At 40.0% G+C, this 25,216-nt stretch overlaps 1 protein-coding gene across 6 annotated transcripts in view; it reads left to right on the top strand.

Moving 5' to 3' along the window:
* The window catches only part of sntg1 (syntrophin, gamma 1), a 50,399-nt gene that overhangs the window by 5,218 nt on the left and 19,965 nt on the right, over window positions 1–25,216 (top strand). For 2 of the 6 annotated variants that reach the window (XM_081697016.1, XM_081697012.1), the window contains exons 2-14: window positions 2,939–3,086; window positions 12,504–12,554; window positions 14,312–14,446; window positions 15,217–15,273; window positions 15,578–15,635; window positions 15,738–15,781; window positions 15,907–15,948; window positions 16,098–16,230; window positions 16,436–16,518; window positions 17,141–17,271; window positions 17,703–17,832; window positions 21,320–21,358; window positions 22,635–22,751. In XM_081697016.1, coding sequence (XP_081553142.1) covers window positions 12,528–12,554; window positions 14,312–14,446; window positions 15,217–15,273; window positions 15,578–15,635; window positions 15,738–15,781; window positions 15,907–15,948; window positions 16,098–16,230; window positions 16,436–16,518; window positions 17,141–17,271; window positions 17,703–17,832; window positions 21,320–21,358; window positions 22,635–22,751 — 996 coding nt within the window. In that variant the 5' untranslated portion in view covers window positions 2,939–3,086; window positions 12,504–12,527. Of the gene's footprint in view, window positions 1–2,938; window positions 3,087–3,288; window positions 3,357–12,503; window positions 12,555–14,311; window positions 14,447–15,216; window positions 15,274–15,577; window positions 15,636–15,737; window positions 15,782–15,906; window positions 15,949–16,097; window positions 16,231–16,435; window positions 16,519–17,140; window positions 17,272–17,702; window positions 17,833–21,319; window positions 21,359–22,634; window positions 22,752–25,216 lie in introns of all 6 variants that reach the window. The other 4 variants (XM_081697013.1, XM_081697014.1, XM_027016959.3 and 1 more) reach the window with 4 other exon arrangements.

The raw sequence follows: 25,216 nt of genomic DNA, 5'->3' as shown, positions 1-25,216 counted from the left end.
CTCACAGGAACTTGGTAGGCTTTTTAATGTTTTCTTGCCAACTTTAATGTGACATTTCTCTTTTTTTCACTATTTTAATCAGTTTTTATAGTTTTAGCACACATAAAAGTTTAAGAACAAATGCGAGCAGAGTTCAGGGACAAAGAAAACAAAAATTAAGGGGACTGTTTTAAATTTGTGGGTAATCAGTGGGTAATTACAATAGTGGTCACTGAATTGAAGTATGTACTGAGTTGGAGTATAGTAATATGGAGTATGTGCTCCATATGGCTTTCTTTTCTTTGCAATGGTTTGTTTTTTAGGTTATACTTGTGTTTACTCTTTATTGCAGTCTCTGGTGCCTTCAAGCATAGCTTCCAGAGTGAATTCACCTACTGAAAAGGGTTTTATGATGACATTAAATTAAAATAATAACTTGTCCACTACTGTGTTTCAGTGTGTTTCAGTGCTCTGAACATGAGCAGAGATGGAGTCGCTTGCAGTAAGATGAATGCAATTTATTGTAGAATACAGGTATTCCACAGTCATAATCCAGAGAACATAAGCCAGGGTCAACAATCCAAAAACGCAGTCAACAAAGTAAACAAAAGAGAAGGGGAACAGGCAAGGAGGGTAATCCAAAAACAGGTGGAGATCCAATAAACCAGAGAAACAGACAACGATAAACAATGGCTCAGAAAGATATCAAACAATGACGAGACTGCAACGACTGAATACAAACACTGGGTTTAAATACAGAGACTAATGAGGACTAACATGATACAGGTGAGTACAATAATATTAAAGTCATAGTTATTCACAGCTCAGCCTTGCCAAGCTGGGACAGAGAAATTATGTCAGTTTTCCCATTCGGGGGATAACCCCCTCCTGTAAATGCTACATAGTCATATTTATTTAGTGAATGACAGAGACATCATGAGTGGACATTTCCTGTCAATTTTTTTTGTAAGACATGGTGCAAGAATCTGATTAGACTCGTTTTCTTTATTTCCACCACAGAATTATACTGCACCCAGATGGCATTGCGCAATTCATGATGAATGGGTACTGAACACATTCAGAAGTGTGATGTATCTTAAAACACCTACCTATTGCTATAGAAAAAGATGTGACTTCCATTGCCATGGATTAGCCAAGCCAGAGCAGCCATCAACATGGCAAACGAATGTTAAATAGTGATCTTTACAATGAAGATACTCATGCCTTCAGACAGCACACATATAATCAATAAAAGGCTTATCCAATGTCTGTACCCTTCAAAAACCCATTTTGAAGGGTTCTAATAATTCTAAAAGAATATAGATTTCCACATCCCTTCCTACATTAAGTGCTCAACCTTAAGTGCACTGGTGTTGATGAGAAAACTGTAAACATACAACAGTGCCAACTATTTTAGGTAGAACCATCTGCAGTTATATTTATTTCCTAAACAGTTTTAATTGGCAAATACAAAGCATTTATTTGCAAATCTATTTCATTTGGCTATATTTGTATGTTTGAAATTCTCTTCAAAAACAAATGCGAGGGAAGGTGTTTTATTTTCCTGAATTGGTACTGTGGTAGTTTGGAAACAATTACTCTGAGGTTTTATAAATCATTGCAGTTCTGCAGCCATACAATTAACATACACTTTAATTATTTGATGATGAGACCTTAAAAAGTTTAGTATTATGCAATTTTTCTTGTTTTGTTTTGCATTTTATATATATATATATATATATATATATATATATATATATATATATATATATATATATATATATATATAAATGTAATGCAGGTGGAGACTCATTAGACACAGTGTAGAAGCCCTAGAGGTTAAACAGAATGGCAAAAATTTGTATTATGGTGTCTTGGAGAAAATTTCCCAGAGCGCATGCAGTGTCAGCTTGGCTATGAAGGGTGGGGACCCCAGTCAGCTCTGTAGTAAACAGGGAAGATATTTATTTTGTCTGAATCACTGGCTGAGAAAAAACACATAGTAGAATACGCAGGTCTTCTGTAGCTTGTGGGAATGTGCTCACTCACCTGTTCTAAAAAGAGTTGTGAAATGCTCAGGTCCAGCAGGTAGGTGAGCCACAGAGAGTGGGTGAGTGAGACAGATAGCACTGTAGTAGAAAAAGGGGACTTTGAATTATATGACCTTTGTGTGTGTGTAAGTGTCAGGGGGTGGTGGTACATGTACACCTCATGAACCACTTGCATCAACCTTTCTGGATAAGTACTTGTTTCTGGCCCTTTAAAATGGCCTTGTTTTGTCATTGTGAGGATCCTTTCTGGCCCTATGTCTGCAAATATCTTGCGGTTTGAATTATAAATCACATGAAGAACTACACACACCTAGATCTATACGAGATAAAAATGATTTAGGGGTTGTTTTCCTTATTAATTATTCAAATGTCAAATTGTAAATTCTGAAGTTATTTACCCAGATATGCTGATATTTGGAGGCACTAAATGTTTTACAGTCTTGTAGTCATTCCAGAGTTGCAGGTCGGGTCAGTAATAACCATGCTCTGTACATTATCTGCACATAATAGAATATGCTGATTTTTGTAGTGTAATATTTTCATATTTAGAAAAGATTTACAAATGGGAGTTTGGAGCAAAACACAGCAGTCTGTCTGAATTCTGAATTGTATTTGCCAGTGAGGTATTAATGTCACTCGTACAACATGTATTATGCATTAGACAAATCTCAGAATCAAAGGAATTGATAGCATAAATGAAAATGGTAATGAGGAGATGCTGAAACAGTGCTATCTATGTACTTGCAGAATATGGTAAAAGTACCCATGGTCACTTTACTGTATGTATAGCAAGTATACTGTTGTTGCATTGGTAGCACTGTTGTCTGAACATATCTGCAGTAACAAAAAGGGGCCTCCAGTCACAGGGGATAGTAATTACTGTGGCTCAGCATTTCTTGTGTACTCAGCAGGTGGTGTTGGCAGGGGTGAAGGGACCTCCAGACACAGCTAAGTTCACCTCCTGTCCCAGCGTGAGGAGCAGCTGGCATCCCTGGGTCCCCACAGACCTTATGGCTTGACCGCCACACTTACCGTGCTGTGGATCTTTCTGTGCAGGTAAACCTAACAAACTAAAATTTCCCATGGTAAGAGAGTGTATGGCCAGAATGAATAGCTTAAAGTTCAAAATTAACATAGCTTGTCAAAAATAACATACTGATTTGCTTATGTGTGAAATGATTCAGTGATGCAGTTGTACCTGAGGATTTAACCTGAGATACGACTTTGTTGTAATGTATTTTTTATGTTCTGAGTTTAGGCACAAGCAAAAACACTCTGACTGCTATTAGAGACACATTTTCGGACAGAAAAGAGAAGACTGAATATGTAAGACACCCTATACCTGTATTAAATCAGCAATGCATATAAGAAAATGACAGGCAGCGCTCATTTTAATGTGCAAATCACATATAATTTTCTCACCATAGAAAATCCAGCCCTCAAATGTTGAGTAGAACGTAAACACCCAGCAGGGGGCTAAGGACAGTGAGAGCTCTTGCTCAGAGAGACAATAATGTCTCCCAGGCTCACTACATGTGAATCGTGCAGTTGGGAGCTGAAAATGTTCTAGACAGATGCCTTTTTATTACAATGGTTGGGGGGATTAAAATCTACATAAAACAATAGAATGTTTTTAGAAAGTTTATGTGCGAGTATTTTAGATAATTAATGGAATTAATGCAAAACTTTTTTATGAAAATGTAATGATAAATTGCTATGGCTGGCTCTAGACCACTTTTATAGAAACTTCATATTTAAAGGTTTTTAATGCCAGTATAATGAAATTTTAAAAAAGATATGAATTCACTGACTGCTTTGTCCATCACCACCTGATCCAACTAAAGAGAAAGAGAGCTTTCATTATCTTTAGATTACTTACGCTTGTGCAGTTCTCCACACCTGCCCTTCGTCTCTTCGCTTGTTGTCTCGGATGGCAACACAGGTTATACCCAGGTAGACAGAAAAGAAGAACAGTGCTGTTCAGGCAGTACCCTTGACTCCCTCCCCTTTTATAAGCAGACTATAGTTCTGATTCAGTGACTGATTCAGAGTTAGCAGTTATAGTCCTCAGTATCAGGGCCTTAGGCATGGAGTCCCTAAGTTACATTTGTATTGGCAGTGGAGGCTCAGTGGTTAAGGTGCTTGGCTTCTGATTGGGAGGTTCCTCGTTCGAGCCCTACCACCGCTGAGTTGCTGCTGTTGGACCCCTGAGCAAGGCCCTTTACCCTCAGTTGCTTCTGTCTAGGTTTGGGCTGCCTGGCAGTGTCCTAAGCCACACCTGTTGGTGGTGTGGCATTTGGCAGAGGTATTCTGTACCTCTATTCTGCTGTGTGTCTTAGATTTGTAAGAAAACATGTCCATAACAAACATCCAGGAGAGAAGGTGGTTGCTTCACACAGCTTTTACTAGTTATTATGCAGTTTCAAGGGTATAGTGTACCTCTGGTTTAATTCAGCAAATATGCAACAAATGCAGCATCACAGCCCCCTTCAAAACCAGCAGCATCCTGTTAAGTCAAGACTCCAAGAATGCCCATCCTGAAACACTAGACACCAATCCATATAATCACATTTCTTTTAATGATAACAACTTAATTTTACATTCACGCACATTTTGATAAAGTCATTCTGAGTAAAGGTAGCTCAGTGTAGCTGTGTTGTATTAATCTAGGTTGATATTTAAAAAGGCACTACGTTTCCCATTTTTTATTCAAATAGACAACAGTTTTTTCAGTCCTCAGACTGCCCATATTGCAAACATTCTCACATTGTAAATTACCAAATTACAAGTATAAAAAGCTGTGAATGGATAGAGTAATGTGACACACATATGATATATATAGGATTACTGGTCAATGATGCCTTTACAGAGATAGTGCTTTAATGTGCCTGAACAAGAATTAAACACCAACTCAAAAATAATTTAGGAGTACAGTTGTACGCTTTAACTTTTCCTGCATGACAACAGTTTTTTTTGTGTGTTGGCTATTATGGGTATAACTAAATAATTGAGTGATTTGGCTTCTGTTGCCACTCTTTCAATAGAAATTCCTTCCAGTTGCTCCCATTTTGTATTCCTATTTATAAATCAGTGGCTTTAACTTGTACGTCATTGATATGACAGCAAGGCAGATGCAGATTTATAAAACAGGATTTAAAGCTAGTAGACCATGAGTTGTTAGTGAATTTCTGCATATTTGTTGTTTACAGTAGTAGTTTTACAAAGCTTACATTTAAGAGTACTGTTTAAATTAAGAGTACAGCGAAATAAATGTCAACCCTTAAATGTTATATTGTTTGGGTTAGTGGTGTTAGTACAATTATAACGAACACCACTGCTGCTAGATGATATGAATCCAGTCCTCCATTCAGAACGTTCAGATCAGGTATTTTGCTGTGTGTATAATTTCTGTAGTGTTTTATTGCAAAATATAGGATTGGCTATAATGCTGTATTTACATTACATAAAACCCTTTATAGCAGCTAGGTGCTTGTAGGTTGCTGTATGATTATTGATATTATCTGCTATAACATGATATAATGGTATAGTATTGTAGCTTTAAGAGGATGAAAACCCAGAGAATGCCATCATTATTCAAAATGAACACACTGTTTATTTATGCACAATAACAGGGAAATGACTAGAATTAAAAGGACAACTGTATCACAAACATGGTGGAAGTACTCCTGAACTTTAAAACAAAATAGAGTTGTCATAAAAAAAACACATTACAATTTTAACTAAATAATCCTGCGATGAGGTTCACTATATTATGAGAGTTGTTGCTGTGCCCCTTTCCACTTCACCTGACAACCCAAATTCTATGATGATACCACACAGAACTCTCAAGGCTGTTCCATACTGCTGACCCCAACAGGCTGAACATAGTGTCTGAGACATGCAGGCACACCGTGCTTTGGGCACGCTGTCCTCCTCGGTCCTCGGCAGACAACCAAACCCCAGCTCTGTGAGTTCCCTGACCACATAGCCAAACATCAGGAGAGCTGGAGTAAACTGAGAGAAGCCTCTTCAAACCTCAATTTTGGCCCGGCTTGAAACACCATGCTTTAGGTCTCAAGGAAGACATGCATCGAGACTATTCTCTGTCCTGGCTCCCATATGGTGCGACAACTGGCTGTCTGGAGAGCAGAGTCCATTGCAGTTTTCAAATGCAGACTGAAGACTTATCAATTTGTGGAATATTTAGAATGACCATTAATCCTGCACCTTTGTTGAGTAACTGAAACTCTAGTACAAACTCTGTTTGTTATTGTTTGTTATTGATATGATATAGAGCTTATGCTTATTTTGCACTTCTAGGTATCAGTACTGAATCCTGTATTTCAGAAGTATTCTAGTTCAATGGTATCTTGAACTCTAACCTACTGTACTGGCTAGGATACATTCTATGAGTATTTTCACATGGCACTTTTGTAAGTCACTTTGGATGAGAGCGTCTGCTAAATGCCGAAATTGTAAATGTAAATGAAGTGCCCCATGAGCCAAGGTCCAAGGCTTCCAGACACCAAGACCACCAACTGAAAGTTGCACCCTTGGTCACTGTGGAGGTCCTAAGGCACTTGAAAGCAACAGAAGAACTCCTTCACTAGCTGCTCTACCATTGTTGCCACACTCTAGTCCAAGACTGCACATGCCTCGGACCACTTTGTAAAGTAATCCATGACCAGGTGTGATGGAACGAGGCTTAAGCAGGATGCAGGGATGAGGCACGTTGGGACAAATGTTTTATATAACATAAAACACCTACACTTATCACACATGCTACATTACATCAAACACGGACAAACATATATACACACACTCAAGACGATTACACACAACAAGGATCAGGTGGACGACACAAGAGGGCGTGACACTACCGACTAACACACACACACACCAGAGGACCAGGCAGTCTGCCATAGGCCAGCGCGAGCAGGAGCATGGGGGGGAATACCGGAATTAGGACAAAGACAGATACAGGAACGCCCAAACTAATGGGCACTGACACAGACAAAGAGGGGAACAAAGTGATTGGTACATTTAAGGTAACAGGGGACTGGCACGAGGACAGGGACAGACTCATGAACAACACCACACATATTCAAGAGTCTGGGGAAAGGAGAAGGCGCCCCAGCCAGTCCCCCAGTCATCAGCTGGTTTGGAGGCTGATCAGCCTGGGGAGGAATGTCCTTCGCTGGCTTGGGTAGCGGGCACTGTCCCGATTTTGGCGCATGCGCACCGGGAAGCGTACTAGCCATGTTGCCTGGTTCTGGTGCAGGCACTGGTGTCGCTGCCTTTTTGCCTCCACGAGGCTTAGGCGTAGGCGCATGCGCTTTGGGAGCTCTCGCCTTAGAGAGAGGAGTGTCCTCCTCTGAAGACGATGCTGCTTCTCTGCCAGTCACCCAGGGCAGCTAGCTTGCTCCAGGGCGGCATGCCCTGGGCAGAGCCTTAGGTGGAGCCTTGGATGCTGGGGGTTCTTCGTCCTCGGAGCCCGTAACTTCGCTCTGCAAGGAAGGATCCCCATGAGGGACCTCCTCCACCTCCATCGAAGGGTCCTCCTCACGATCGGACCCTATTTCTGACTTCACTCCCCTGTCTCTCCATACTCAGTGCAGCCCTCTGAATAGTCCATGCAGGGGTCATAGGACCCAGTGGAGTCCATCTCCGATTGCTGGTTATCGTAGTCCAGCTGGTCTTCATAGGACTCAGCCGCGTCCGAACCTGGACCATATACAGGGCCCGCCCAAAATTATCCAGTGGGTTCCTCCCTCATCGAGGATCCTTGAAGTGAGGCCAGGATGAGTGACGGCCTCTCCGTGGGATAATTGATGTCCACGGAGTCCAACTCCGAGGACTGGAAATCATTATACCAGTCCTCTGCCTCTGCACCGTATCATGACACCAGGAATACGTAATGGTTCCCAGCATCAGTGGTGGGAAAGGGGCCTTGGATGTCCATGGTGACAGTGAGCAACAGCCCAGCCAATAGAATATCTGCTACTATAGTTTCTTCCCCACAGTGAAGTGCCCCACACCAACCGGCCCATGCACTGCACCCAGCGCATTTTTTTTCGGACTGCACAGGCACCAAATTGTCCTACACATGATATGGCAAACTATCATGCACCTGTTGCCCCGCCAACATTGAAGCACCTTAACTGTGGGCCCATGTGATGTCAGGAGAGCTCCACATCCTCCTCCTGGGCATGGAGGAATTCCTCACAGTTGATAGTGTCAAGCTTGGTGTTCCATGGGGCAATGGCAGAAGTGGTAGCACTATTCTGAGCCACCTCCGCTCTCTCCTCGGCAGCACTCCTCAGTAGCACATGGCCAGTGAGACAGGGCATCAGCATTACCATGCAGGCATCTAGTGTGGTGTTGCATGGTGAAGTGGTATTCCTTGTAGCACTGTAATCCACCTCACAACCTGGCCCTCAGGCAAACTGTGATCAGTACACAGGGCAAATTAACAGTGGATGCCATAAAGTTAAAGGTGGAAATGTTGTAGCCCTGTCACTACAGCTGACAGCTCTGTTCTCATTGTGCAATAGCTCCAGCTTGCTCAAACATGCTCTCAACCCCAACCTGTACCTGTGAGAGGGTGGCACCAATGCCCTAATCACTGACATCTGTGTTCAAAATGAGCTCACCACCTGGGAATTGCTAGCAAATAGCACATAATGAACACAAGCTCAGCCTCCTTGTCCCACTTAAATGCCACTCCTTTTGCTGTGAGTATTTTTGTGGTGTGGCTATATCAGCAAAACCAAATAAAGTGCTGGCAGTACAAAAGCAAACCTAGGAATCTCTGCAGCTCACTGACACTCCCTGGTGTGGGCCACTTCTGCACAGTATCCACCTTTCCAGGGTCAATTTCCACTCCAGCTCTGCTCACAATGTGACCCAGGAAACTGACGGACGTTGCACTCCTTTGGATGCAGCCAGAAGTTTGCTTGATAGCTGAAACAGGTCGATGACTGTGTCATCGAAGCTGGGAGCATCCAGGTAGACATAGCTTGCAGGCATCCCCAAAGATCAGGGCTATCAGTCCATTAAATGTTCAAATGTGGCCAGTGCATTACACAGTCCGAAAGCCATAACTTTAAACTGCCAGATTACAGCACTTAGAGTGAATTCCATCTTCTCTTTGGCATCTGGAGTGACTGCTATTGCTAATACTCGCACTGCAGTTCCAGCATGCTGAGCCACCCTGACCCAGTGAGCATTAGCTAAGGTATGGGTGCAGATTCAAGTCAGGCTAAGTAATTGCAGTTAGCTGCTGATAGTACACACAGACACACCAGCTATCCTTATCTTTTCTCTTTGCCAGGGCCACCAGCACTGCCCAGGGGCTGTTTGCTGGCTCAATTCCCGCAACTGCCATCTCTCTCATTTTCTGCTTTGCAACCTCTTTCATTTCCAATGGAAGCTGACAGGACAGAGCGCAATTGGTGCAGTGATGCCAGTGTTAATGATGTGCTGCACTAAATCGGTTTTTCTTCGTGGCCATGAAGATGTCGCTATAATGATGCAGAAGCTCCCACAGCTGCCGTTTCTGCCCTTCTGTTAAGCCTGACCTGTTGTGCTGCCACAGATCATGCACTCCAGTGTCTCACAAACCTCTTTACTCACTGCTGTCCACAGCCTTCAGGGATCCGCCAATCAACACTGCCGCCACGTTTTCAGCTTCTCCAGCACTTGGGGTTTCACCCATGAAAACTGTGGTGCATATGACCTGTCAGCATCCCTGCAGGTCCACCAACCAACTCTAATGCTGCACGTTCAGCTCTGCAAGAGCCAACGGGTTCAACCACAAAATCTGTGCTGTCAGGGAGCCCCAACTCTTCCTCTGTTCCACCACTAGCTAACAACAACAACAACAACTTCACTTATCTCCTCTTTAAACCCTTCTGAGGGAACTACAAGAATATTTAAACTTGAGTATACATGCACCGTGCATAGGCACAAGCCAGAACACATGCACTAGGCTCAGACATCCCTGTCTTGTCTATTCAGCTAGCAGTGATAAATTTGAGTTTGTTGGTTGTTGCTTCTCAGCCCCCCATTTTGCCATTCATGTTTTGAGGGAGCCTTTGGGTCCAGCTGACCCAAAGTCTGCAGCAGTCTTCCTCGGTGTAGTGCTGATGCTGAAGATTCTCATTACTGGAGCCATTCTCCATAGGCTCTGGATCACAGCATTGGCAAGCATGGTGTCCACTTTTCCTGCACCATCAACACATTATTCATGCCGCCCTCTTTCACTCAGGAGCTGCTCAGCACAGTGGTTGTTCCTCAAACTCCTCAACCATGTAGCACTGTGCTGCTCACCGTGGTGCCTTTGTGCCAAGGACTCCCTGATCTCTCTGCCTGTGCGGCATCTGGCTGGTACAGTGAGTTATATATGCTCTCCTGGCAACAATGAGTTCAGGAAGTGTTCCAGTGCTAACTCCTCCTGTGCAACCTTCTCAGATGCCAGATACACCTGCCGATCCAGTGTTTTCGGCTTCACAGACAACATGCTATGCCCTGAAAGCCATCATTTCTCCAGGACCTGACATGCCCCATTACTGAGCCTCACAGTGCTGATTTCTTCACCATGTTCCCTAGCCAGCTGCCTCACTCTCAGCTGGCTGAAACCAAGTGAGAGGGGGCAGCCATAATGCTCAGTGTCCCTTTCCACAAGATTCCATTTTCTTTGCTGCCCTTCTTTGAGTTCATAGATGCGTCAGTCACTCACCTCATAATCAGCAGCAACATCCAACTTCAGACACAAATGTAGCATTAGCACAGAAGAAGTATACATTCTGTATGAACCTGCTGTGTATATAGAAAGCTAAACAAAACACACACACAAAAAGGCTACTTTTAACAACACTAAAACAAACTAGATACACTAGATAAAATGTTCAACTAGATAAACCTGCAGAAAGGTGCACAGCATTCTGGGAGTCCTCATCATGCCCACAGCCCACACTGTGACTATATTAGTACAGACTGAGATTTTGATTCACAGCATTGTAAGAGATACAGAAATTTAAATTACAGCAAATGTAGTGTGAACTCCATTGTGAGCAACCAGCTGACAATATGTGAATTTGACAGCGGTTCCATTACAGTGCTAGAGGTTCTATTGGCATATGAAGACATTAGAACGAATGGTGTCCTCTTATGGTTACAAGTGTCTTAATGTCTGAAATGAAGAGTACCATGGTAGAGTGGAAGGCTTTCTGGGAGCCAGACACAAACCAGATGGAGTTATGCTCAACTGCAACACTGAATCTCTTTCTCATATGAGCTACACAACTTTAACTGAGTTAACTGAGACTCTGAGAAAAGCACTTCTACAGTACAGTAACAATATCTCTGCTCTTCTTCTAAATAAAATACTCACTGGTGCTAATAAAGCCATCTAATGTCACACATGAAAAACATTGTTGAGGGGGAGGAAGAGAGATACTAACAAATCTAGATAATTATATGAATAAATGTGTAACGATGAGTGGTAAGGAGACGGACGCATGTGCTGAGAGGAGCTAGATTTAATAGGGGCAAATCCAAAATCAGGGTCATGAAGGCAGTCCAGGGTCACAGGGCCAACATGGAGAGTATGAGGAAACATTACAAAACAAAAACACACGAAGGCTAACTAGGGAAGAAGGCTAGGAACTAAGGCTAGGGAACACTCAGGACTAGGAAAGACGAAGGCTAAGATAAACACAAAGACACGGAGCACAAAGAAACAACTCTCAAACATTAATTCAAACCATGAAACAATGAAACAGCGAAACAAACAAACAATGAACAGCAACGACCAAGGCACACAGCAGGGTTTAAATACATGAACTAGAAATGAGGGACAGGTGTACACAAAACGAAACTATGGAACGGAACAAAACACAAGACATGGAAAACACGGAACATGGACGGGACTGATCATGCCAAAATGTAAAAAAAAATGTATCTGCTTGACATTTTGACATTTTAAATTGAGTTAATTGCTCAATTTAATTTATGAATAAATTAAGCAATAATCTTCACTGTAGTTTTAATTAACCTATGTGCTACATAGTCACAATTGCATGTTTTTTATGATCTATATATAAGTATTATTCAGGTAACAAGCAATATCATGGAAATATAATGTGAGTCAAGTATCAAGTTTTTATGCATTTTTGTACTGAAGGGATGGTTTCTTGTAGGAATACAGTGCCCTCCATTAAATTATAAAATATTCTTTTGAAGAATGGTGATGTCAGTAATGATGCCAACTGGAGATCTAGAGACTGCTTAATCTGTTACTGTTTCACTGCTCTGAGATCTCCCATGAACCTACTCTCATCTTCAGAGGTCCTGAGATCAAAACTGAATCCCAGCAGGAAAGAAATGCTTAAAAATACCTGTATACTTCCCATCTTGCAGGTCAGTGTGCTACTTGCTTTTATAATGTACGAATTCTGTTGTTTTCCTAAGGATATTTCCCCCTGACATTAGCACATGGATTTCAAGACTTCAAATGAAGAAGTAAGTGTTTTTACTCTTTATATATACTAATGTCAAGGTGTGGTGTATCATGGTTATATAAACCCACCTATAGCCAGAGCTTCATTATTTCAGGTTGAATAATAATGATAATTGTCAAGAAAATGTCTTTTTTTTTCAGAAAACACCATAAGAAAACAGCCATGTCACTCTTTTACAGGAAAATGAACTACAATGATTCAAGCAAATCCCTTCTCCTAGTGCTTTGTATGAACAAATGTCAGGTTAACAAAGAGTGCAACTGACACCTTAAATAGACAAAAGTCCATAAATTCTTCACCTCCCAGGACCCTTTATGACTAGCCCTGTTGTATGTTGATCTAGAGATTCCTGATGTCAGAACATATCTCTTTTACAGTCTCCCCAAACACAGATGCTCCAATTGTTTAAAATTTGGTGACATTTAGAGGACAAGACTGGCATGCAAATTAGTGCCAAGATCAGTGTGGAGGGGGCAATTTATTCTCAGCCTGCCTCAGAAGAGGTGGCATAGACTGCAATTGTAAAGCATGTCCGATTTTTAAGAACACAGAGGAGCAGATGTTTGTTCCAATTTATTTAATTGGTTATCCATTCAGTGTAGTCATCCAGTTTATCTATCCAGTGTGGTCACCCAGTTTATCTATCCAGTGTAGTCATCTTCCATTTAAAGGGTTCTGTTCTGCATTTACACAGATGTATGCAGACATTTCCTACAGTTCCATCATCTTTCTGAATAACTGTGCAAACACAATATCGCTTCACCATGCTTTTAGGAGAACCATAATCATTTTGATGAATTCTAAAACCAATGGAGGGATTGTGAAGCAATCCCTCCCCAGTAGGAAACACACCAGTTCCATAAAAACCTATGGCCATAGACAGCTATATAAAATAATTTTGAAGAATGATGTCCTTAAAAATACTTTTCTGAACTAATTTCATGTTGTTGTCATCAACATTTCAGACCTCTGGACTAATTTATGCTGCAAAAGCATCAACCAAACAATGCACTAGAAATGGAAACATCTGCAAAAATATATGCCATAAAACTCTATCCCATATATAAAAGGTTAGAAATATATCACATTATATTTTACCACAGTATAGTGAGCTATATTTGCTTCTCAAACATCTTGGTTACATTCTTGCCAACTACTGCAAGTAACTCTAGTAAGTTGCCCAAAATGTAATAAGAACACTGTAGAACTTTGTATTTATTGCTTAGTTAATATTAATTCAAGTTATAGCTGCACTAAATAACACTAAGATTAATAACTGTCAACATTTGAAAATTCTCTTTGAAAAGTACTGCAGAAGTCAAGCAAATTGTAAGACTCAAAGCCCTATTAAGTGTTAAAACATTTTAGAAGCTTGTACAACATTTCTGTGTAAAACAACACAAAATACAATACCTTCATTTTGAGCAGGCCTAGTTTTAACTCTTAATTTTAGAGACTCTTTTTGTAATCAGTTCAGTTAAACTAAACTAGAGCACTGAGTGATTTATATGCGTGTGCAAAGGTGCAAGCATGAGGAATTGCCTGACAAATTTTAAATTTAGTCAAATATAATTTCAAACACTTTTAATGCGCATTTTTCAAGTGGTCTACTCAAATCAAATCATTGTCTAATTGAGAGATAGAGTAGCAGCAGCAGAAATTGTGAATGTGACTTTTAAAACAGACCTCTTCACTTTGACAAGACGTGAAAGTTCACCACTTTCCATTTCATGGTCTGTGTGTCCTGATCTCTCGCAGACAAAGACGGGGATTTATCTGCTGCAGGATGGCAATGAAGAGCCCTTCAATATCCGACTGCACTTGGCCAAAGACATCCTGACCTTACAAGAACAAGATGTTATTTGCGTGTCTGGAGAACCATTCTACTCGAGTGTAGGTTCTTTTGCAAATCTAGAGTCATCTTTTCATACCACAGACACTCTAGTTTTATCCATTAGGTTTTACTTATTTTGTCTCAGTGAATCAGATTCATTTTCATGGTACAGAGGTTCTAAATATATGTCCAAAGCCCCACATGTCATGTATTATATATGACAGGTGCTATCTTGTGCTTGAAAATAATAAATAAATCTCACCTTTGTGCAGACTGCCACTCACAACATAAGAACAGTGATATTTGGAATTCCATTCTAGAATATATGAATGTAAAATTTATTGACCTTTTTAAGGGTCACTGGTGGGGGAACAAATCAATACATAAATAAAGATATGTATACCGACTTATAATGGTAATTTATAATTGCATCTAATAATCAGTGTGTGTTCTGTCTAATCCTTCATAAACCAAGACAGGACTGAAAAGCCCACAGCCATGTTTAAAATCTTGTATGCAAAAATTTTAATATTGACTGGCCTGTAGCTTTAACGGTGGATCTTGTACCAGCATTTGTAACAACTGTATTGTTTCCATTTTCCTTAAAGTCCAAATGACTACTCAGTAATGCACAGTGACCAATACAGTAATACAGATTACAATTATAATATAGATATTACAATTAAACTTATTATATTATTCACATTTTTTTAATGTCAACAAACACACAGAAACCTCATAAACTTATGGCATCTAGCCTGTAATGACATCCCTGACATGCTTGTTAATCTTTCATACCCTAAAAATAACTTACATTACTCTTTTATAGGAAAGAACTGTAACAATACGCCGGCAGACAATAGGAGGTTTTGGCTTGAGTATAAAGGTAATTTGCATGCGTGGTATGCTGTTTCCAGAGAAATTCCAGAAATTCATCATAAACACATTCTCTCTCTCTCTCTCTCTATCTCTCTCTCTCTCTCTCTCTCTCTCTCTCTCTCTCTCTATACACACACTCACAAAATAGATAGATAGATAGATAGATAGATAGATAGATAGATAGATAGATAGATAGATAGATAGATAGATAGATAGATAGATAGATAGATAGATAGATAGATAGATATCCATTTATGTGAATATGTCCATGTATATGGATTATATCTGGCATCTATTTTCAATTTTTGTAGGGTGGTGCAGAACATAAAATCCCTGTTGTTATATCGAAAATATCAAAAGAACAAAAGGGTAAGTTATTTGGTTCATCTCCTCTGTCTGCTTTCAGTGGCTGTTTGTTCACGTCTGCTTTATGTGGGTCTCACTGCTGTTTGCTCTGTCCCTATCCCACAGCTGAGCTCTCTGGTCTCCTCTTCATCGGAGATGGAATTCTGCAGGTGAGGGCTCGGCTGTCAGTCACTGTCTCTGTTAATATTTTTCTAATATTTCAGTCTAAAGTGCAATAGGAACTGGGAATACTGGCTATGTGAGTCATCCTACACTACTGTAATATTGCCTCTAGATAAATGGGATCAATGTGAGGAGTTATCGCCATGAAGAAGTGGTATGTGTTACCAAAAAAAAACAACGCAAAACCCTAAACAAACAAACAGAATGCAAACATTTTAACTTTATAATGTGTCAGTAAACTTCAATAGTCTTAAAGCTTAAGGGTTAAAAGTGTTCTGATATGAATATAATTGCTGATTTAAGTGTGAATCCAGTCAGGACTTCCTCATCCAGGTTCAAGTTCTGCGCAATGCAGGGGAAGAAGTTACCCTCACAGTGTCATTCCTGAAGAGGATGCCTGCGTTTCTAAAGCTGCCGTTCTCTGAGGACTGCACATGTACGTCAACATTTCCACAAGCCCGGCCTGCTCGCAGCCATAAGACTCCAATACATAGAACTCCAGACATTCTGGGTTTCCATGATTACTGTCATGACAATTGCAACACAGTAAAGTTGCTTGCTCGCCGATAACATCAGTTTATGAGAACTGTGACATTATGAGACATGATTTACATGTTACATGATCTGTGATTGTCTCCCAGGTGTACCAAGTGACCAGAGTAGTGGGACTTCATCTCCATTATGTGACAGTGGTTTACATCTCAACTATCATCCTAACAACACGGTGCATAACATGTCATTAAGTTATATATAGCATTTATAACATGCGATTAGAGTAATATATAGTAGCTTTAAAGTACTAAGTAAACTGTTTACTCTCAAGTGATTTTGATTTGTAAATTGAAAGGCTCAGAAACAGGTCAATGTCATTTAATAAATATTCACTGCATCGTTTTAAATCCACAGAAAGCATTTATACAAGTAACTGTTTTGCAATTCCAAGTGCATCTAGAAATGCTGCATGATCAGAAAGACAGCTCATCAAAGCGTAGTAAGAGAGAGGGTAAATGAGAAGATGCTTTGAACAAGATTACTGAAAGAGATATCTTGAAAAGATAAAAGTCCTAAAAATATTTAAAAACCAGTTTATTAGTTACAGAACTTTGATTTTTGATTCCTTCTTAGCATCTCTTTTAGACATCCCAAATGCAGTGTTGACACACTCATGTTCCTGAGGGCCTCAGTACTGCAGATTTTACTGCTCTAACATGCTTGGATCGAGGGAGGCCGGCTAGCTGAGGAGTTGATTCAGGCATGTTGGAGCAGGGGCCCCCATGGTACTGTGGCACTCTAGGACTGCTGTGGGCAAATGGACCCTGACGTGTGTTTGTCCCCTGCTCCCCCAGGACAGCATGTCCTGCTCATCATGGCCGGCGTCCCCGGCCCTACGCTGGGAGAAGCGCTGGGTGGACCTGCGTCTGATTCCCCTCCTCCATGCTCGCCTCTCCCAGCATCTCCCCGGCTCTGACGTATGCAGGTGAGACAAGCATATATCCAACAGCAGAGTCCTGCCTTGGTGTCCGACTGGGTTTGATGTAGTCTTGGAAACTAATGTACCTATTATATTATGCTATATTATATTTAACATCGAGTTTGGAAACTCAAGTGATCAAACCATAGTGCCTTATCACATCATAGTAGTGTTTTTACTTGATTAAGTATAATAAAGTAAGTTGGCTCTGTTTCATTTTGTATTCAATAATACTGTACCTTTGAAGCCAAATGCATTTATTTTCTTGATGAAGCTTACAAAACATAAGACTTGGGCAATAAAATCTTTGTAGTTAAATTAAAAAGTTAACTGAAAAAACTTAAATTAAACTAGACTGTAAAGAATTAAACATGGTAAATGATACCATTTAAGTTTGTCCTGAACTCTAATGAGTGGATGTATTTTTATCTCCCAAGGCAAAATGCCTTTCAAGTCATTGCTGTGGATGGGGTTTGCAGTGGGGTAATTCAGTGCTCCAATGTGGAAGAATGTACTGACTGGCTCCAAGCAATAGCATCGAATATATCTGCCCTCACAAAGCACAATGTGAGTATATTTTAACTGGCAAAATCATAAAGGAGAAACATCTTTAAGGCTAAATCTTAAAGACAATTAAAATAAGAGTACTGAACTCTCATACACCAACTGAAGCAAATGAACTTCTGTAAACTCACAGATGTTTTTTTTATAACATCCACAATTTCAAGAATTTACTGATTAAGAAAAACAGTATCATTCCTTCCATTTATTTGCATAATTTCATAATGCCTGATAACTCCAGTAACTTCAACTGCATACAAATTGTTCTGCTTTATTACTTTGTGAATCACGGTGCTGTGAGAGTTGCCTCAGGTCATACAGTATTAAGCAGTATTTAGCTAGTTTCAGCAGTAGACAAGGACATTAATCAGGGTATTTTGTCAGTTGTTTGGCCATAATTGGGCCTAACAGAAACTTGAGAACAAGCATATTGTTAAAGGCAAATGCACCCACTTCTCTTAATTTGTCTGACTGGACTGACAGACTAGGTAAATGTGTGCTTATTGTGCTTATATCTAGATCTTACTGTATGATGTGCAGACTCTTGCAATCACAGTTTCTTCACCATTTGAAATCACAGTCTTGGGATGATCTTTTATTCAATGTCATGCATTATGTAGTTCCAATGACAGGGAGTGGCATGTCAATTAAAAATGCACTCTTGGAGCTGTGTGCTTCCCTGAATATTTTGAGCAGGAGCACTGTCTCACACATGCAAGATATTTTATCATGTTTTCTGCTATACAGTATCTTAAGACTACATGACCCTGAGAAATTATTAATTACTGCATATTCAAACTACACCCCTCAGAAAGGGCTGTAATATATCAGGTTACATGACACTGGTGATTTGTCAATGTGCAACTGTGTTCCAGGAAAGCACATGAAAACTGACAGCACAGTCAAAGGGCACACATTGAAAATTCATAAATTTCAGTCCAGCACTCACCTGATGAGTTGAGCTTTTTGTCACTAGAAATGTTTGGTTCTGCTGAAGCACATTAGCTAGTGCTTTTTTCATTTAACTAATTACAGAGGCCAAAGCCTCCATCTAATTTAGAATAATATGACTAATTACATCTCTAATCTATTGAACTACAAATAATCAATATGAGTTTGTAGTAGTGGTTCTCATTTCAGGTCCTGTGGACTCTTGTGTGCTCCATATTGTTTTTCCCATGAAGGGAATAATCATTAGATAATGAATTCTGTGTTAGATCTTACAAAACACTGAAATGGATAGAACACCAAGTCATGGAACCAAGCACTGATCAACAGAAATATTTAAATATTTAAAATATTTAAGTCTTTTATCTGAATTAGAACTTTAGGCGAATAATTATAATTAATAATTAACAGGTAAAACTATAATGGACTCAACCATTTCCACACTCAGCACAGTTCCATCTTATGAATCTGATTTAGTTTGTTTATACTGAGGCTTCTGAATTTCCACCAGCAATCTATTTTCAGTGTCTTGTGCTCCTGTGCAAGGTGCTACTCTTCTGCCCAAGTTACAGTGATGCCCAATTCTTATACTCAGCAAAACTGGCTGGCTGATCAAGACATCCAGGAGGGAAACAAAAAAAATTCAAACAAAGATGTCTGAGCCATTTCTGAGAAGTTATTGAGTGATTGGAGTAATGAAGGAAAAAAATAAAATAAAATGGTGAAGATGATTAGAGGCGGATCTACAACCCTACATATGGGTGTCTGCGACCCAGATGAGTGCAGGAGGATATCGGGATGGGAGGAAGGCTTGTTTTCCACATAATTGGGGAGGTGTTACAAAGGTCATTCTGCAAAAGCCAGTGTTTGCTACGCACTGAGTCATCGCTGCTGCGACAACTGGACTTGGATCTGCCTTTTAATTCCAGCTGATATATTAGATCTCAGCTGTTCTACTTTTAGTGGTTAGAGTTCATCAGAGGTGAAGCATTAAGATGAACTGTTCATCAGTCAACCCGTGGCCTCTCCCAAGAGGCTCCTTGAGGATCTATTTATTTATTTACTTATTTATTTACTCATGTATTTATTTAATATGGTTGTAACTGCACCTTGCAATGAAAATTCAAGTTGTTCAATACATTTTTCAGTAATGAAGTCTTCAAACTCCTGTCAGCAATCTTGCATAACAAGGCCTAAATTCAGTGAGGCTGCCAATGGACACAGGTCCATAACAATCACGGGACCAGTTCAGATGTTGTGTGTTAATAAAACATGATGGTGATAATTTTAAACTATGAAACATAATTGGATAAGTGATGTATTGGGACATAAGCCCAGTACATGGACTTGAATCTTTAAAAAAAGACAATGAAGACCATTACCTAAGAGGGTAATGTGAAAAATCAGTGTTAAAGTCAAGTCAAATTTATTTATATAGCACTTTTTACAACACTTGTCTCAAAGCAGCTTTACAAATGTCCGAGTCTAAGCCCCCAGTGAGCAAGCCAAGGGTGACAGTGACAAGGAAAAACTCCCTAGAGCATGAGGAAGAAACCTTCAGAGGAACCAAGACTCAAAGGGGGGGCCCATCCTCCTCTGGCCAACAACAGACACTGAAATGTAAACAATAAGGAGCAGAATAATATTTAAAGAAAAATAAGTAAATAATAATAAAAAATGAAAAAATAAGCAATCAATGTCTAGTCCAGTTTTCTAAAGGTCCTAGTCTAGTCCTGATGGTGTGCACCTGACCGAAACCCATCCCACACAAGAACGTCCATCAGGGCAACGGAGATGTAGTTGGCTGCGGTCGAGCTCTGGTGGGCTACAGCAGGGAGCATCAGGGGGTGGTGGTAGGAGCCATACAGCTTAGCCGGCTCGAGGTTAAGTAACATCACGACATCAGGGGTAGATGTACCTCGGCAAAAGGAGAGTATAGATTATTAAGCATGCCCATGTACGAGGGTATATAAATTGGTGAACTATAATGTGCAAAGATTGACTCCGCACAGCTAAAAGGATAGAGCCAGAATGAAACACAAGCATGAGGGCATCTTGCGACATCAGCACTCCGCCACTCTCAGACAACAAACATGAGTGGCAAAAGAGAGGTGAAGTGACAGCATCATAACATCCCAGTTTAGCATAACTTTGAATGTCCATGGACCTCCAGATGTACATCTCTACCCAACATGGGAAGTAGTTAATAAAATGCCTGACTGTACAGATAGGTTTTTCAGCCTAGCCTTAAATATTGAGACTATGTCTGAATCTCGAACATTTACAGGAAGGTTTTTTTATAGTGTGGGAGCTTTATAGGAAAAGGCTCTGCCCCCTGCAGTAGATTTTCTTAAAGATCTGTGGAAAACAACATGAACTCACCACCTTTTAAAAATCATTTTAACATGAACAATGACAAAAGAAAAATTACTCTTTCTATCTTTTTTTTGTCTTAAGTGCTGTGTAGTACTGCTGCCTCAGCACATATTGCAAATGTCTGTGCATTGAATTCATCATGCTAAAAACTGAATGCTCTCTGTTGCAGGTAAAGAAGATCAACAGAAATTTCCCTGTAAATCAGCAGGTGATTTAACAACTGCACAAAGTGTAAACAGAGTCTGCCAAGCATCACCATCCCAAAAACAAAACAACACCTTGATCTTGCATCCAAATACAATTGATATAAAGTCATCCTTAGATGCAGTTTCTTGTGCAGCTTAATAAAAAAAGATTTTGAACCTTGTAAATGAGTTCCCTCTAAAAAAAATTGAAACTAATTGTATCTTTTCTCTTTACTGGTGAAAAATCAAATGCTAAAAGTAATTCTGTTTATGGAAATTAGAATGACAGAAATGCAATTTGACACCTTAACATCGTTCCTCGGTAATGTGTAACAAATGCATGTCAAAGTAGCAGGCTAAAGCACTGTACCTTTCCCACTCTTCTGACATCATTGTCATCGACATCATCATCAACATAATTCACTTTAGCTGTGATTGTAATCAGATATGGCACGGACTGAGTTGATGCTCTGGAAGCTCTGTCACAACCTTACACTAGAAATGCTACAGTCCATTGTCTACACACCTAGTTTAGTTGCTTAGTTATAGTTTTAAAATAGCTCTGTTAACTACAGTATATTTTACCTGTCTTCAGAATACCAGTCACAGATGTGGAAACAAAGGTATTGTTAAAGCCACAAGTCATCTTATTAAGGTCCTGCTGAACCCATTTTGCTGTGATGCAATGATTTGTTGTTTGGAGGGAAATCTTGAGGGCCTCTCGTGTATGAGATGATGCACAGAGATGCATTGCTGTTGTTACAATACGCTGCAAGAAGTTGAATGGGCTTCGTGTTCCAGTATGTAGTACAACAGGTTTGAATGGTTCTGACATTGCTTCTGTCACAGTGGTTGTCGTAATCCAGTGCTAGGCTGGCACTGTATCCATTTGTGTCATTCAACATTTAAAGCGCTGCATCCTAGAGGTGTGTGTCAGAGCAGAGATGGTGTACAGTCCACGTTGTGCCTCAACCAAGAGAGCAAGAACTGCTATAAAACTGACAATATATAAACTTTAGATCAGAACCATAAAAAGTATACCTTTGACTTTGCAGCATAGCATTTTTGGCAAGTTGAATTGGCAGTCTTAGTGCATATTTACATATCCTCTTGGATTGTTTTCAGCAGTTTGTCTGGTTATGTTTCCTTTATAAAACCAGATGTTTAATAATATAGGTAAATGGAAGATATTAAATTACATTTTCTAGTCCTTATTAATCTAGGGGTCCAATGTCTCTAAAGTAATAGCATAAGTGATTAATATAGAAATGTGTAAATGTGAGTGATTCTCTTTTTCAGATCATTTATATGGGCTGGGTGGAGGAAAGAGAGCTGGACTCTGTGCAGGACCGAATGTACACACCAAGGTTCCTTGCCTTGAGAGGTTCGTCTCTATTCAAGTTTTCAGCACCTCCGGTGAGTACCTTTCTAGGCATGTGGGTGTGCCTTGTTCATCAGCAGTCACTCATTATTTAATCACTTTGGAGCAGGGAAAACTGTCATGTAAGCTGTTTGTCTCATTCCCTTTATCAAAGTTGAGCCCACAGATCTGCCAGAATAACCTTGTCCTGGAACAGCTCTCTGCTGTGTGGTATCAGAATGCTTTCCATAAACTAGGAGTGCTACTGTTTCTCATATAGCCCACTAATTCCCACCATCATTTTTTTTTTTTATCATAACATAATTATCTCAATAATAGCTTGAGCTGCCTTTGGGGGAAACATCCACCGAGTGGTGATAGTGCTAAATTTATTTCTTGCTACGTATCAGATATTTATCTCTGCACTTCATTTGTGTGCAAGCACTTTTTTCTACTGCTCGTTGTTTTGTTCCCATGGAATAAGACTAACATCATATAATTCAATTTCATATCGTTTGCTCTCAAGATCCCATTTAATCAAATTTAATCTCTACACAATCAGAAATTACCTTTTAAAGACACAGGCCACAATCCAGTGAGATTATTTAGAGCATAACATTAAAAAAGGCAAAGGTTTCAGATTAAAGTGTAGTTCTAGAAATCACAGTGAGAGCCAGAACTGAACAAATTAGTATAACGTTTCCATCAGGGACAAGGCAAGAGGCAGAATGCAAGTGCAGGAGTTATTTTAATGAGCGAGGGAACCAAAACACAGGAGGCTACAAACAAAGACACAGGGAAAACACTGAGGCAAATTAACACACAAACTAAGCAAAACAAGGACAGTGCCTCTTGATAGCGATGACAACAACTCTAAACATGAACGAACATACCGAAAATAACCGATAAACTGGTCTTAAATAACCATGACTGATGAAAACTAACCAGAGACAGGTGAACATAATTACAGGTGGGGATACAGACCAGGGGGTGGAACAGAACGAAACCAAAACAAGGACTGGAAAAGGGAACAGGTAAATGCAATGACAGGCGTGGAGAAAACGAAACTAAGGAATGGAGCAACAAGGAAGTAGAGGAAAACAGAGAGGGAAACCATGGAAACAGACGCCAGGAGGGTGGCCAATCGTGACAATTAGCAAATGCGTTACCTTTGTCTTCAAGGGGTATGCACTCAATTAATTTTTTAGTGGGTGAGACATCTAAGAGCATTAACAAAGCCATTTCACTAAAGACTGGGAGAAAGATGAAACGATATACAACTAGACTCTGTTCTAAGACCAGCCGGCTTAAGAGGAAAATGTAACAATCGTTTAACAATCCAAGGTATTTCACATGTATTTTATAAATCTCCTTATAAGATGTTCCCTATAAGAGTCTGATGCACACACTTTCCATGCATTTGCAGTCTTTTTTCTAATCATTTTACATTCCAAAATACACTGTGTAATATCTCAAAAGGTTACAGTACGTGGGAATGTTTCATTCATGTACAGCAATTACACTATGAATGATGACCAATATTGGAAAGTGTTCTCACAGCTGGTCAGAATATGCTTGCATGCCCTGAGAATCTTTCTTCATTTTCTTTTTTGTTTTTATTTATTTATTTATTTATGTTTATTTATTTTTTGCTGACCACCTCAGCATTACTCACACAGTGTTTTTATAGTTTCTTCTCTCTGCCTCCCCTTGTGGGTCTTATATTTACCCCTCAGGCTGCACTGCCAGTGACAATCATATGACCTCATTTCTAGAAAAGGGCCAGTATAAAGGATTTCTCAGATGTAGCTGGAACTTTGAAATGATTCATGGTAATGTTCACCAACCCTACCCTTGGAGTACCACACTTCCCACCCCTCCCACCTTTTAGTGCTTTCCTTCCACCAACTACACCCATCTCAGTTCAGCAGCAGCCCATTAACACTGAGCCCATTTCTACACTGAAGTTGGTGTACCAAAGCAATGCTAAGCTGCATAGTGCAGTGGTATTGCAGATGCAGGGTGGAGAAACAATGTTCCAGGCAAGTGTTTATCAACACAGTGCACTGGGATTCCCAGACAGAACAAATTTTGGTCTGTACTAGCTCCCAGAAAAATCTACCAGTGTTCCTGATTTCTTGGTTGAGGTGTACTAGAATCTAGGATGGAGCAATAATATGGACCATTTGGAAGTCTCAAAGGACTGGATCAGGAACCATTCACCTACAGTGGTACTTTAGAGTTTGTCAATTCTTTAGAATTTTCCATATTTCTGCATAAAACATCCAATTTTCATACAAGCATATGAAGTATATAAAGACAACCCAATTAAACAAATTAGATAAAATTATTATACTTGATTATATACTTATTGGAGGAAGTTGATTCAAATTTACACATCTGTGAGTGGCAAATTATGTTAACCTTTGCTTTCAGTATCTGGTGTGACCCCCTTGTGGAGCAATAACTGCAACTAAACATTTGTAATCGGACAGAAACAGGCAGGCACTTTTGGATAAAA

The sequence above is a fragment of the Electrophorus electricus genome, chromosome 14, assembly GCF_041902795.1.
Source record: "Electrophorus electricus isolate QZ-2024a chromosome 14, ASM4190279v1, whole genome shotgun sequence".
Classification (NCBI taxonomy): Eukaryota; Metazoa; Chordata; class Actinopteri; order Gymnotiformes; family Gymnotidae; genus Electrophorus; species Electrophorus electricus.
Note: the sequence above shows the minus strand (reverse complement) of the source record. Positions and strands in the feature narration are given on the sequence as shown.